At 30.5% G+C, this 13,795-nt stretch overlaps 1 protein-coding gene across 1 annotated transcript; it reads right to left on the reverse strand.

The window, feature by feature from the left end:
• Positions 1-1,296: 1,296 nt before the first annotated feature.
• Positions 1,297-5,587, reverse strand: LOC142240820 (uncharacterized). Its single transcript, XM_075312561.1, has 3 exons — positions 5,244-5,587; positions 1,647-2,458; positions 1,297-1,581 (listed from the first exon to the last, which is right to left on the reverse strand). Exons 1-3 carry the CDS (start codon positions 5,487-5,489, stop codon positions 1,329-1,331), a joined length of 1,311 nt encoding a protein of 436 aa, XP_075168676.1. The 5' UTR covers positions 5,490-5,587; the 3' UTR covers positions 1,297-1,328.
• Positions 5,588-13,795: the final 8,208 nt, after the last annotated feature.

The following is a 13,795-nucleotide window of genomic DNA, read 5'->3' on the forward strand; positions in this document are numbered from 1 at the left end:
ACCAATTTTTGTATGGCTGTTAGCGGCCATATACTAGCGCAACGTAACAAATTTCAACCGGATCGGATGAAGTTTGCTCCTCCAAGAGGATTCGCAAGCCAAATCTAGGGGTCGGTTTAAATGGGGGCTATACGTAAAAGTGGTCCGATATGGCCCATTTGCAATACCATCCGACGTACATCAATAAGAATTATTTATGCCAAGTTTCAAATGGTTAGCTTATTTCGTTCGGAAGTTATCATGATTTCAACAGACGGACGGACGGACATGCTTAGATCAACTTAGAATTTCAACACGACCCAGAATATATATACTTAATGGGGTCTTAGAGCAATATTTCGATGTGTTACAAACGGAATGACAAAGTTAATATACCCCCATCCTATGGTGGAACCTGCAAAAAAAGCCTCGCCAAAAAAGTGGTGCAAAATTGGCCCATAAGCGATGAATTTAACATGGACTTGTCATAGAACGGATGTCCACCAAAAACAGCTGTTGCACTGAATGTGAATTAAAAAAATTGTAATATTGTGCCAAATAAATAATTTTTTATGGTTTTTAATGCATTCTAAAGCACTAAAAACAACAACAAACTTTGTGATGAGGATTTCTAAAAAATAGCTTCACGAAATCCAGGTTTCCAAAACCGGTTTAAAGGCAGTTATTTTTTATTGTACCCAAGACACCTTTTTATATAAATTTTATACAACAATATTGCACTTTTGACTTTAACGCATAGACAGTAGTGTTGGTGACAATTTACAAGCGGTTACTCGGTATCTTTATATCAAGTAATTATTTATTTATATTCGTTTTTAAAGATGATTAAAAACACATTTTTCTATTTAAAACCTAAATAATGGATAACAGGATAATCTTGGGTCATACCTCATTTGAAAGGACTTACCTGTTTTCTTTTATGTACATTCAAATAATAGTAATCGGTTATCATGAACCGGTTTTATAAATTATGTTTTACTTATATTTACTATAGGCTTGAATAAGAGCTTATCCGGTTACGCCCGCAAACCTGTTTCATTTTATTTCGGCATAACTTCACACAAAAAAATTATTTTTGTCAAAAATAGTTTTTATTCAATTACCAAATTAATTGATCGAATTAATTTTTAATTGAAATGTCTTCAATCACAGAAATGATAGTATCAATTAAAAAGATAATTGAAAGCCAATTAAAAACATTAATTGATACTATTATTGTGATTGATTTTTGCTTCAATTAAAAAATATATTCAATCAAATAAAAATTTTAATTGAATATTTTTTAAAACTCAAGACTTTAAATGGAAACATTTTATTTGAGATTAATTTCATTTTGATAGGTCCACATTATATTCCTTCACAAATTGGTATAACTCCAACATTTGTTGGGCCAATTCACGATCTACAACTTCACCACCTCTCGTCATACCGTCTTGGATAACTTCTTCTTCGGATTGTTGTTGGGATAACTTGACTTCCATAGAAACCTCGAGGGGTTCCACCAACGATGGTAGAAACCAAGAGCATGTAAAAATGGTATTGGGAAGAAAACGAATGTACTCCTTAATTAAGGACTCATAACTGTATGCACAAAAAAAAAACATAAATTAAGTTTTCAGTTCATTACATGTTTTAATACAACAAACCTTAAATATTCTGGAGCAGGTTCATGGGCAAATTTCTCATATGAATCCTTCAATTGGTCACAATAGGTTTTGAGTATTTCCTTGAAATGGTTTTGCCTTATTTCGGCAAAATTTGATAAACCCATAAATGTGGTTAAATCGTACATAGGCGATGTTACCCGAAGGGTTTGCAAATCGAACATCATAATCTCCAAAGGGTGACTCTCACCATCTTCGCCTTCTTCATATTTATAGGCAACATTATTTCGTAAAAAGTCACCATGACACAAGGTAACAAATGGTTCGTGTGGTCGTACCAAACGTCGGGGATACTCATTTAACTCCTTAAATAATTCCACAAAATTTTGTAAAAACTCTTCCGGTATATCCTTTTGATATTCGCGACATGCTTTGAGTGTCCTATCCTTACCACAATTGATTTTAAGTAACAATATGGGGTGGACAACATCATTTGCATAACGGGATTCCATTAGTTGTCCAGTAAGTTCCTCAAAACGTTGTCTATCTTTGGCTCTTAGGGAAAATCCAGCAGCATGTAAATTTGCCAGATATTTGATAGCTAACATAGTGTGGTCCAATGATAGATTGAATTTGTCTTTGGTTAATCGCCAGTCGTAGGCGGTGAAATCCTCTGTTATTAGAAGGGCTGAATTTGATTTTAAGTCTCCATAGAAAAATTTTGCTGTCTTCAGGCTGAAATTTCCAAATTGTTCCAAGGCTGGAATGACTTCCTTGTATGCCAGCAATTCATTGGTGAAAAGTGCTTTGAAATTTATGGCATCATAAAATTCTTGTGGTATAACAGGAGTTTTCTACAAGAGAGTAACGATTATTTCCTATATAGCAATAAAATTTTGACAAAATTTTCTATAGCAATAAAATGTTGACAAATTTTTCTATAGAAATAAAATTTTGACAAAATTTTCTATATAATGAAATTTTGACAAAAATTTATATAGAAATAAAATTTTGACAAAAATTTCTATAGAAATAGAATTTTGACAAAATTTTCTATAGAAATAGAATTTTGACAAAATTTTCTATAGAAATAAAATTTTGAAAAAATTTTCTATAGAAATAAAATTTTGACAAAACTTTCGTGGAAATAAAAGATTGACAAAATTTGCTATAGAAACAAAATATTCTATAGAAATAAAATTTTAACAAAATTTTCTTTGGAAATAAAAGTTTGACAAAATTTTCTATAGAATAAAAAATTTGACAAAATTTTCTATCGAAATAAAATTTTGACAAAATTTTCTAAAGAAATACAATTTTGACTTAATTTAATATAAAATAAAATTATCTATAGAAATAAAATTTTCACAAAATTTTCTAAAATTTTACAAAATTTTCTATAGAAATAAAATTTTGAGAAAAATTTCTATAGAAATAAAATTTTGAGAAAAATTTCTATAGAAATATAATTTGAGAAATTTTTCTATAGAAATAGAAATGTTCTATAGAAATAAAATTTTTGATAATATTTTATATAGAAATAAAATGTTGACAAAATTTTTTACAGAAATAAAATTTTGACAAAATTTTCTATAGAAATAAAATTTTGACAAAATTTTGTATAGAAATAAAATTTTAAGAAATTTTTCTATAGAAATAACATTTTGACAAAATTTTCTTTGGAAATAAAATTTTGACAAAATTTTCTTTGGAAATAAAAGTTTGACAAAATTTTCTATAAAATAAAAAATTTGACAAAATTTGCTGTAGAATAAAAATTTTGACAAAATTTTCTATAGAAATAAAATTTGACAACATTTTCTATAGAAATAAAATGTTGACATAATTTTTTACAGAAATAAAATTTTGGCAAAATTATCTATAGAAATAAAATTTTGGCAAAATTATCTATAGAAATAATATTTTGACATAATTTTTTACAGAAATAAAATTTTAGCAAAATTATCTATAGAAATAAAATTTTCACAAAATTTTCTATAGAAATACAAATTTTACAAAATTTTCTATAGAAATATAATTTGAGAAATTTTTCTATAGAAATAAAAATGTTCTATACAAATAAAATTTTTAATAATATTTTATATAGAAATAAAATTTTGACAAAATTTTCTGCAGAAATAAAATTTTGACAACATTTTCTATAGAAATAAAATTTTGTGAAAAATTTCTATAGAAATAAAATTTTGAGAAAAATTTCTATAGAAATATAATTTGAGAAAATTTTCTATAGAAATAAAAATGTTCTATAGAAATAAAATTTTTAATAATATTTTTATATAGAAATAAAATTTTGACAAAAGTTTCTGCAGAAATAAAATTTTGACAACATTTTCTACAGAAATAAAATTTTGAAAAAATTTTCTATAGAAATAAAATTTTGAAAAAATTTTCTATACTAATCAAATTTTTGACAAAATTTTCCATAGACATAAAATTTTGACAAAGTTTTCTATAAAAATCAAATTTTGAGAAAATTTTCTATAGATATAAAATTTTGAGAAAATTTTCTATAGAAATAAAATGTAGAGAAAATTTTCTATAGAAATAAAATTTAGAGAAAATTTTCTATAGAAATGAAATTTTGACAAAATTTTCTCTACAACTAAAATGTTGTCATTTTCTATAAAAATAAAATTTCAACAGAATTTTCTATAAAAATAAAATTTCAACAGAATTTTCTGCAGAAATAAAATTTTGACAAAATTTTCCATAGAAATAAAATTTTGACAAAATTTTCCATAGAAATAAAATTTTGACAAAATTTTCTATACAAATAAAAGTTTGACAAAATTTTCTATAGGAACAAAATTTTCTATAGAAATAAAATTTTGACAAAATTTTCCATAGAAATAACATTTTGGCAAATTTTTCTATAGAAATAAAAGTTTGACAAAATTTTCTATAGGAACAAAATTTTCTATAGAAATAAAATTTTGACAAAATTTTCCATAGGAACAACATTTTCTATAGAAATAAAATTTTCTATAGAAATAAAATATTGACAAAATTTTCCATAGAAATAAAATTTTGACATAATTTTCTACAGAAATAAAATTTTTATAAAATTTTCTATAGAAATAAAATATTGAAAAAATTTTCTATAGGAATAAACTTTTGACATAATTTTCTACAGAAATAAAATTTTGATAAAATATTCTATAGAAATAAAATTGTGTCAAAATTCTCTGTAGAAATAAAACTAAAATAAACATTTTAAAACAAGTTTCTGGAAAAAAGAAAATTTTCTATACAAATAAAATTTTGACAAAATTTTCTATAAAAATAAAATTTACACTAAAATTTCAATAAAGTGTCAATATCTTTAAACGTTTTCATTTGCGTTTTAGGTCAAACAATCAAAGTAAGTTCCCTTTTTCTAAAAGTAGTTACTTTATCTTGTTGATGCAAGGTAAAAATATTTAAAACTTCGACACGTTTTCAACATTTCAAATATTTGGTAAACCTTAATCTTTTACTTATAATAATAGCAAATACTTCTCACAATCAGCGATAATGAAAACAAATTGTTTGTTCGAATCAAGATAAACCCTATTGCAGTTACCACCGCACAAAATACAATTAAATAAATTTCAAATTTTATCAGTGACTATGGTTTACCTTTACAAAAAGTCGTATATCATTCGTCGACCCTTTATAATCATATTTCAGATGGGCTCGATAGCATTTGGTCAACATAAAAGCCTCTTCAGTGCCAATGAATTCAACACTGATATCATTGATTTGAAATTCACTATAATCCTCATTGGTAATATTGGCAATAAGTTTACCGTCTTTCAATAGTTGCGGTATCATTTCTGATTTCAACCAATTTATTTCAATTTCACTTTCATTTAATGTCGTCATGATTAGTTTACACTTTTTATGTTAATTATAGAGAATGAATTTATGAACTAATCCGTTTTGAGAATAGGAACAAATTTGCAAAGCACACGTTCACTTCTAGCCCTGACTAGAATTCAACTGATCTTAAGTTAGAAAGCATAACAAGGAGGATGTTTAATGAAAACGAAAAGAGAAAGAGAGATTAGATAAATTTGAGTGCGAATGTGAGGGAGAGTATCTTTGCAAGAACAAGTTCATCAGATAACATTGCAAATTTTAATATATGCTTAAAACAAAGTCAATGAGAGAGAGAAAGAGAGTAATATTTAAACCGTTGCTGGACATAGAAAAAAATGCAGTCGGAGTACTATGGGGCATATGAGTACTATGGGGAAACGAAATGGCCAATAATCTGGTAGTACGGTCTAATTTGGCCTGAATTCTGCCAGAATCGTCTTATGGTGACGCAAATATTGATAACATAGCTCCAAATTATTGTTGAACTTGTTTAAACCGTTAGAAACAAAAGATATACTTGCTGGCTTCAATTCGATTTCTTAGTTAGTATAAAGGGGATCTCACAGTAAAATAAAAAAAAATTTAATCATCCCAGCAAAAAAATTTGGAAGTTCTTCCAAAGTCACCGTTTTAAAAGCACAAAAGATGTACTCCCAAAGATGTTCTTTAATTTAACTACACAGGAAGTTCTTTTAATTTAATTATTTATAACTCGATTTTTTTCTTATTTTTAATGGGTAAATTAATTTTTTGTTTGTTTCAAAAAGGTTAAAAACAGAGTAAGCATTAATAAAATGGTACAAATTATTGAAAATTTGTCGAAAACAATTCTAAATCCATTCAAGAAAAATTGCGAATTTTTCGAAAGATTTTAATGCAAACGTTTCACCCAAGCGTTAGAATGCATTAAAAATCATAAAAAATTAAAAAAATTTTTTATTTGGCAAAATTTGACAACATTTTTTAATTCACATCCAAAACACTGAATTCGAATCACAGCATAAGAAGTGATGCAAATTCAGTGCAACGGCTGTTGAAATGGTGGACATCCGTCCTATGACTAGCCCATGTTAAAGTCATCGCTTCTGCGCCAATTTTGCCCTACTTCCGTATCCAAAAAGAACATTTTTACTACTTTTTTTGCGACGCTTTTTTTGCTGGGATTCGAGCGACTATTCGAAAACCAGAGTAGGAGAAGAACACACTATAAGGATGGATCCAACCGAGGTCAGGACCAGAGTAGGTTAGGTTTGGTTAGATGACAGCCCGTTGTATCAGCCTCACTTAGACTATTCAGTCCATTGATATACCACATTGGTGAACTTCTCTCTTATCACTGAGTGCTGCCCGATTCCATGTTAAGCTCAATGACAAGGGACCTCCTTTTTATAGCCGAGTCCGAACGGCGTTCCACATTGCAGTGAAACCACTTAGAGAAGCTTTGAAACCCTCAGAAATGTCACCAGCATTACTGAGGTGGGATAATCCACCGCTGAAAAACCTTTTGGTGTTCGGTCGAAGCAGGAATCGAACCCACGACCTTGTGTATGCAAGGCGGGCATGCTAACCATTGCACCACGGTGGCTCCCGTACCAGAGTAAGACCGCTCGTTTTAGAGACACTTACGAAATTCGTCGAGCCGACTGATGTCCTAGTAGAGGTGTGCACTAGAGATGTGCACGTGAGTAATAGTTTTCTCACGCTCACGCACACTCACGACGGAAAAATCTTACTCACGCACGATTTTTTTTGGTAGGTCTCATGCTCACGCACACTCACGAAAAGAAAATTTATACTCTCGCACACTCACGCACGAAAATGTCGTGACTCACGAAAAATACCGTGAAAAATATCGTGACTCATGAGAAACGTCGTGACTCACGAATAATTTTATGAGTAATTTGCCTGAGGTACGTGTCTGAAATCATGAGCACAATTAAAATCGAGAGCGTTATTAAACTCTTAACATCGTAAAATTGTAAATGAATTTAACTCTTAGCGTTTTATGTTGGTGAGCGGGATTATTTTCGTGAGCGTAGTTCGTTACTCAGGCACACTCTCGAAGATATTATTTTCGTGACTCACGCTCACGCACGAGATTTTAGATTGGTAATCACGCTCACGCACACTCACGACATGGCCATGAGCGTGACTCACGAGTCACGACAATTTCGTGTCACGTGCACACCTCTAGTGTGCACGTTAGTAATAGTTTACACACGCACACTCACGACTGAAAAATCATACTCACGCACACTCACGCACGATATTTTTTGATAGGACTCACGCACACTCACGAAAAGAAAATTTTGTACTCACGCACGAAAACGTCGTGACTCACGAATAATTTTATGATTAATTTACCTTACCGAAGTGTCTGAAAACGTGAGCATTATTAAAATCGAGAGTGTTATTAAACTCTTAACATCTCAGGTGTCACTAAAATTGTAATTGAATTTAACTCTTAAGCGTTTTATGTTGGTGAGCTGGAATATTTTCGTGAGTGTAATTCGTTACTCACGCACACTCACGAAGATATTATTTTCGTGACTCACGCTCACGCACGACATTTTGGTTTGTTAATCACGCTCACTCACACTCACGCTGTTGTCATGAGCGTGACTCACGACTCACGCACGAATCACGAAAATTTTCGTGAGTCACGACAATTTCGTGTCACGTGCACACCTCTAGTTCCTAGGTTAAGATGTAAGAACCAGCGTTGCCACAATTAATTTTTATTTTAGACTAACAGTTTTCCAACATTTGACTAAAACTCGTACCAGCAGACCATTTTTCCAAATTAAATTAATATCATTTAAAAGTTAAATTTTTTTACTTCGATATACTACAATTTTACCAAATTTTTATTTCTATAGAAAATTTTGTCAAAATTTTATTTCCATAGAAAATGTTGTCAAACTTTTATTTCAATGGAATATTTTGTCAAAATTTTATTTCTATAGAAAATTTTGTCAAAATTTTATTTCTATAGAAAATTTTGTCAAAATTTTATTTCTGCAGAAAATTTTGTTAGAATTTAAGTTCATTAGAAAATTTTGTCAAAATTTCATTTCTTTAGGAATTTTTGTGAATATTTTATTTGTATAGAAAATTTGTCTAACATTTATTTCTATCGATAGTTATCGCAAAATTTTATTTCTATATAAAAAATTTACAAAATTTTCTTCCTGTACAAAATGTTTGCATAATTTTGTATCTATATAAAATTTTTTAAAGTTTATTTCTTTACAAAATTTTGACAAGATTTTATTTCTATAGAAAATATTGTCAAAATTTTTTTCTACAGAAATTTTGTCAAAATTCATACTGGTTTGCGTTTTCCTATGTGCACCTTTTGGGGCCTTAAGCCAACAGTCCGCTACGTTAAATACCCTCAAACATCCTTGGAGAAAAATATAAAAATTCCACAAATTTAATATCTAGTAATTAAAAAAAAAACTAATGTTGATTTTTTCCCCATTTTAATCCCAAAAAACGCATACAGGACAATGACTTTCATTCCACATAAATTTTAGACCTTATGATTTATTGAATTCAAATTGAAATTGATTGCATTCAGACAGATAGACAGGCCGGCCCATTAGTCATAGTACAAAAGGCTGACTTGACTTGGTGGTCATGGAAAACATTTGCACATTTTCGACATGAAAGTTTAATTTTCAGTTTAGTTTCATGCGTTGACACCGCACCACACCATCGACCAAACGTGGTTACAACCCACAACACAACTACGGGGTCCATTGACATAAAGCCATGCAAAAATCTTGTCACAATTTTTGACAGTAAGTCTTGTATGAATTCAATAATTTATTACCAGTTACAATTCAAATCTGGGTGGTTGAATGGTGTCGATGACAATGTGGCAAACGTTTAACGCATTTATCGAAAAGAGAAAAATAAATAAAATTTCCATTGGAAATTTATTCTTTTGTTTTATTAAAGTGAAATGGGCAATTTAAATTGGTATTTGTATCTGTTTGTCAACATTTTTGATTTGTCTCTAATTAGGGCTCATTACATCCATTTAAAAATGTTTATTTAATATGGATACATATTCAATATGACTTTGGAAAATTTATTGTAAATTTATTGCTTTATTTTTTTAAAAACAATGGAATCGTGGTCTCGGTTGCCAATTTTAAAATCTATCAAAAATCTTTTGGCATGATCAAAAGTTCGGCTAGGTCGAAGTTTACTTTTTATCATTATCATCTAAAATGTAAATCCATATGGAGTCGATCCGTAACAAGAGGGCACCTAGTTTTGCCTAATTATTAAAGGGCATATACTGATTTCACGTACCAAATTTCAACCGGATCAGATGAACTAGGCTCCAATTCAAATCTATGGATGAGATTTGTAGACCGATTAGGTTTGACTCCCCCAGGAGTCTCCGCAAATGTAGGGATCGGTTTATCAAGGACTATATATAATTATGGAGCAATATAGACAAATTTTTTGATTGTTTGTAGAAATCATTTACTGAAATGCCAGAGATTTTCAAATCGAACTTGTAAGCCTTAGAGAGAGAGAGCATTACTAGGGATACAAAAGTCGAAAATCGACTGGCCGATTTGTTAGCAAACAAAAAGGTCGAAAAGTATACCTTTTTAATCAACAAAATCCTTAAATTACTTTTAAAATTTTTGCAAATAGTGTCTAATCGACTTTTGATGTGGGTAGCAAAAATCAATTAATAAAAAAGTCGAATTAAATTGAAAGGGGAAGGTTTATATGAAAAAGTCGAAAATCGAGACACTACAGACAGGAGTTTACATTGTCATTGATCTGAACAAAGATTCGAGAGCATTCAGTGATAAGAGAGAATTTTACCACTGTGGTACCACCATGGACTTAAAAAGTCTAAGTGAATCTGAAATGTGGGGGCTGCCACCATACCTAAGCTAACTCATTCTGATGAGCAAAATATTTTCGATATCTATAGTGGCTTAAAAAATTTAAAAGTCGATCGATAGAGCTCGATCGACATACAGAAACAGGCTGTAAGTTTAAATATATATGCCTCTATTCCAGAGGATCACCTAGGGCACTAAAATTTCGTACATCAACTCTAACCATTTACAACATTTTTTGCATGGTTTTCCTTCTATAGGTTAGTGCATATACTTATAACGTCCATAAGGAGGAAGCCACCTTGGTGCAATCGTTAGCATACCCACCTTGCATACACAATGTCGTGGGTTCGATTCCTGCTTCGACCGAACACCAAATAGTTTTCAAGCGGTGGATTATCCCACCTCAGTATTGTTGGTGACATTTCTGAGGGTTTAAAAGCTTCTCTAAGTGGTTTCACTGCAAAGTGGAACGCCATTCGGATTCGGCTAAATCCCAGCAAAAAAATTTGGAAGTTCTTCCAAAGGCACAACTTTAAAAACACTTCCAGAAGATGCACTCCCAATGATGTCCTTTATTTTAACTACCCAGGAAGTTCTTTTAATGCAATTTTTTATAACTTTTGTTTTTCATACTTTTAATGGATAATTTTAACTATTTTTGTTTCAAATGGGTTAAAAACAGAGTAAGAATTCATAAAATGGTGCAAATTATTTAAATTTTGTCGAAAAAAATGCTAAATCCAATCTGAAAAAATTGTGCATTTTTGAAAATATTTGAGGTCAAACGTTCCCGAGAAGCGTTAGAATCCATTAAAAATTATAAAAAATTATAAAAAGTATTTATTTGACAAAATATCACAGAATTTTTGAATTTACATCCAAAATATTGAATTCGGATCACACCTAAAGAAGTGATGCAAATTCAGTGCAACGGCTGTTGAAATGGAGGACTTCCGTCCTATGACAAGCCCATGTTAAATTCATTGCTTCTGCGTCAATTTTGCACTACTTCCGGATCCAAAAAGTACATTTTCATTACTTTTTTGGCGACGCTTTTTTTGCTGGGATGTTATATATGTTCCCAGATATATATGGGGACATATAGTTCCCATATATATATTTCTCCCGATTTATACTCATATGACCACATGAACATGTATTTTACTCTCATTTATTTTAGTAACACGATGCCCAGCGCATTAATCTGTTTAAATTTTAAGTCTACACAGAACAAAAATCTTCACTTAAAATTGTTTTCAATTAATAAATTAATTGATATAATTAACTTTTTAATCAAGATAGAAACATTAAGATAATTAAGTCAATGATTGAAAAATGTTAAACGATTAATTAAAGAATTAATTGATGCAATTAACTTTTTAGTCAGTCTAAGGCAGTTGGATTCTTTTAAATGTTTAATTAAACATTTATTTCAAACAATCAATAAGTCGGTTAAGAAAGTAATTGAAAATAATTACGTTTTAATTACAAAATTAATTGAGTTTTGCAATCAATTGAAAATGAATTTAATTGAATTATCGTGAGTGAAGACATTTCAATTAAAAAATAAATTGGATCAATTAATTTCGTGATTGAATCAGAAAACATTTGTTTTGTGTGTAGAATTTTGTAGGAGTTTTACAAGATTTTGAAGAACTTGGCTCCGCCCGTGTTTTGACATTCCTTATGTGGTTTCTGTCATTCTATGGTATATTTAAACTACCATAGAATGAAGCCGACCCATTTTTGTCGGTGGCGGCTGATACTAAATGTTTGCCTCCAGCGGCGGCTTGACGCTAAGCCCATATAAATTTGTATGTACAGCGGAGGACATTTTTTCATTATAAAATCAAATTCAGGTTATCGGAATGGTTATCAGATTAGTTGTATAACCAATCTTACAATCAAATTTATTTACATATCATTCATATTTTTAAGCAAAATTTTTGCGAAAGTATTATATTGATATTGAATGATTGTGGATCGAAAGTTTAAAACTCTGACATAAAATACAACAATTACATTGAAAGAAGAGTTTTCTTTTCCGATGAACGAAATTTTGGACAAGCAAAGTTTTCTTTTGCCACAAAGAAATTTCCTTTAAAAGCAAATAAAAAACTTTAGAGACAATCGTTGAATCTCTTATTATAAATCCGCGTTTATTTGCTCTTAAAGATAATCCTGTATAAGAAAGGAGAATTTCGTTTGTCTAAAATTTCGTTCCGGAGGAAAGTATTTTTTCTTTGGGTGTATAAGTAAATTTTTCTGTTTTGAATATTTGCCAGCTAAATTCGAGTCGAGGAGAGTCGACATATTCGGCGGCGGCGTCGACTAGCGAAAAGGGTCGAAGGCTAAAATCAGCGACGCAACTCAGCAAACAACATGCTCCTTTACTTTATACAGTACCAGAATCTTTAGAAACACACTGATGTTGAACACCCTGTAGTTTCAAACAATAATTTCCAACACCCTGTTATTGTGTGGTTGTTGTATATGCTAAATCATACATTACGTATTTTTATCCACTAACAACACTAATTGAAACCATTCTGCGTCAGTGAACATAATACATGCGGCAACTAAATTTATATACGTATATACATGAGAAAAATGCATTCAGTCGATATGATGCCAACCTGGTACAACACCGCTGAGTCATGAATAAATTTTACATTTTGAATGAACCAAGTCAGCATTAACGAAATTTTAAACCATACTTGGTTACTAATATCCCTCCATTTGAAATTACTGTAGAGTGCTAGATATCGGCAATTTCATTAGCAGTGGTGCTTTGTACCAAATTCCAACTTGGTGCTTTTTTAATTTGAACAGTACTGAGTTTAAATGACGACATCTTTTCATATAAAAATCCTGACTATACTGTTAAAAGCTTAAGAAACTCAACTATATTGCCAAATATGGAATTTAATTGTTATGAAGGTCGTATTGATCCTTTTTATACACTAAACCACATAGTGGTCAGGGTATAATAAGTTTGATCTGCTAAAAAATGTGCCTATCAGAAATATTGATTTTAGACCCCATAAAATATATACCGATCGACTCAGAATCACCTCCTGAGTCGATCTAGCGCTTGGTGTCCGTCCGTCCGTCCATGTATTTGTTGTTCACAGGATTCCGGTCGCAATTATCAACCGATTTTGATGAAATTTGGTACAGGGAGTTTTTTGGGCACAAGGACGAACGCTATTGAATTTGGAAGAAATCGGATCAAATTTAGATATAGCTCCCATATATATGTATCGCCCGATTTCGACAAATGGGGTCACGTTGAGCTTTTTTTCAAACGGATCGTCACCAAATTTGGCAAAAGGTAATCTTTTTCATCGCCCTTCAAGTCTGCAAAATTTTATCCAAATTGGTTCGGATTTAGATATAGCTCTCATATATATGTATCGCCCGATTTTC

The sequence above is a fragment of the Haematobia irritans genome, chromosome 5, assembly GCF_050003625.1.
Source record: "Haematobia irritans isolate KBUSLIRL chromosome 5, ASM5000362v1, whole genome shotgun sequence".
Lineage (NCBI taxonomy): Eukaryota > Metazoa > Arthropoda > Insecta > Diptera > Muscidae > Haematobia > Haematobia irritans.

What these genes read in the sequence shown, in the direction of transcription:
- LOC142240820 (XM_075312561.1), bottom strand. Translation starts at nt 5,489, where the DNA reads ATGACGACATTAAATGAAAGTGAAATTGAAATAAATTGGTTGAAATCA. An exon ending in ATATACGACTTTTTGTAAAG is followed by an intron (nt 2,459 to 5,243) that starts GTAAACCATAGT and finishes ACTCTCTTGTAG; the next exon opens with AAAACTCCTGTTATACCACA. An exon ending in CCTGCTCCAGAATATTTAAG is followed by an intron (nt 1,582 to 1,646) that starts GTTTGTTGTATT and finishes TTGTGCATACAG; the next exon opens with TTATGAGTCCTTAATTAAGG.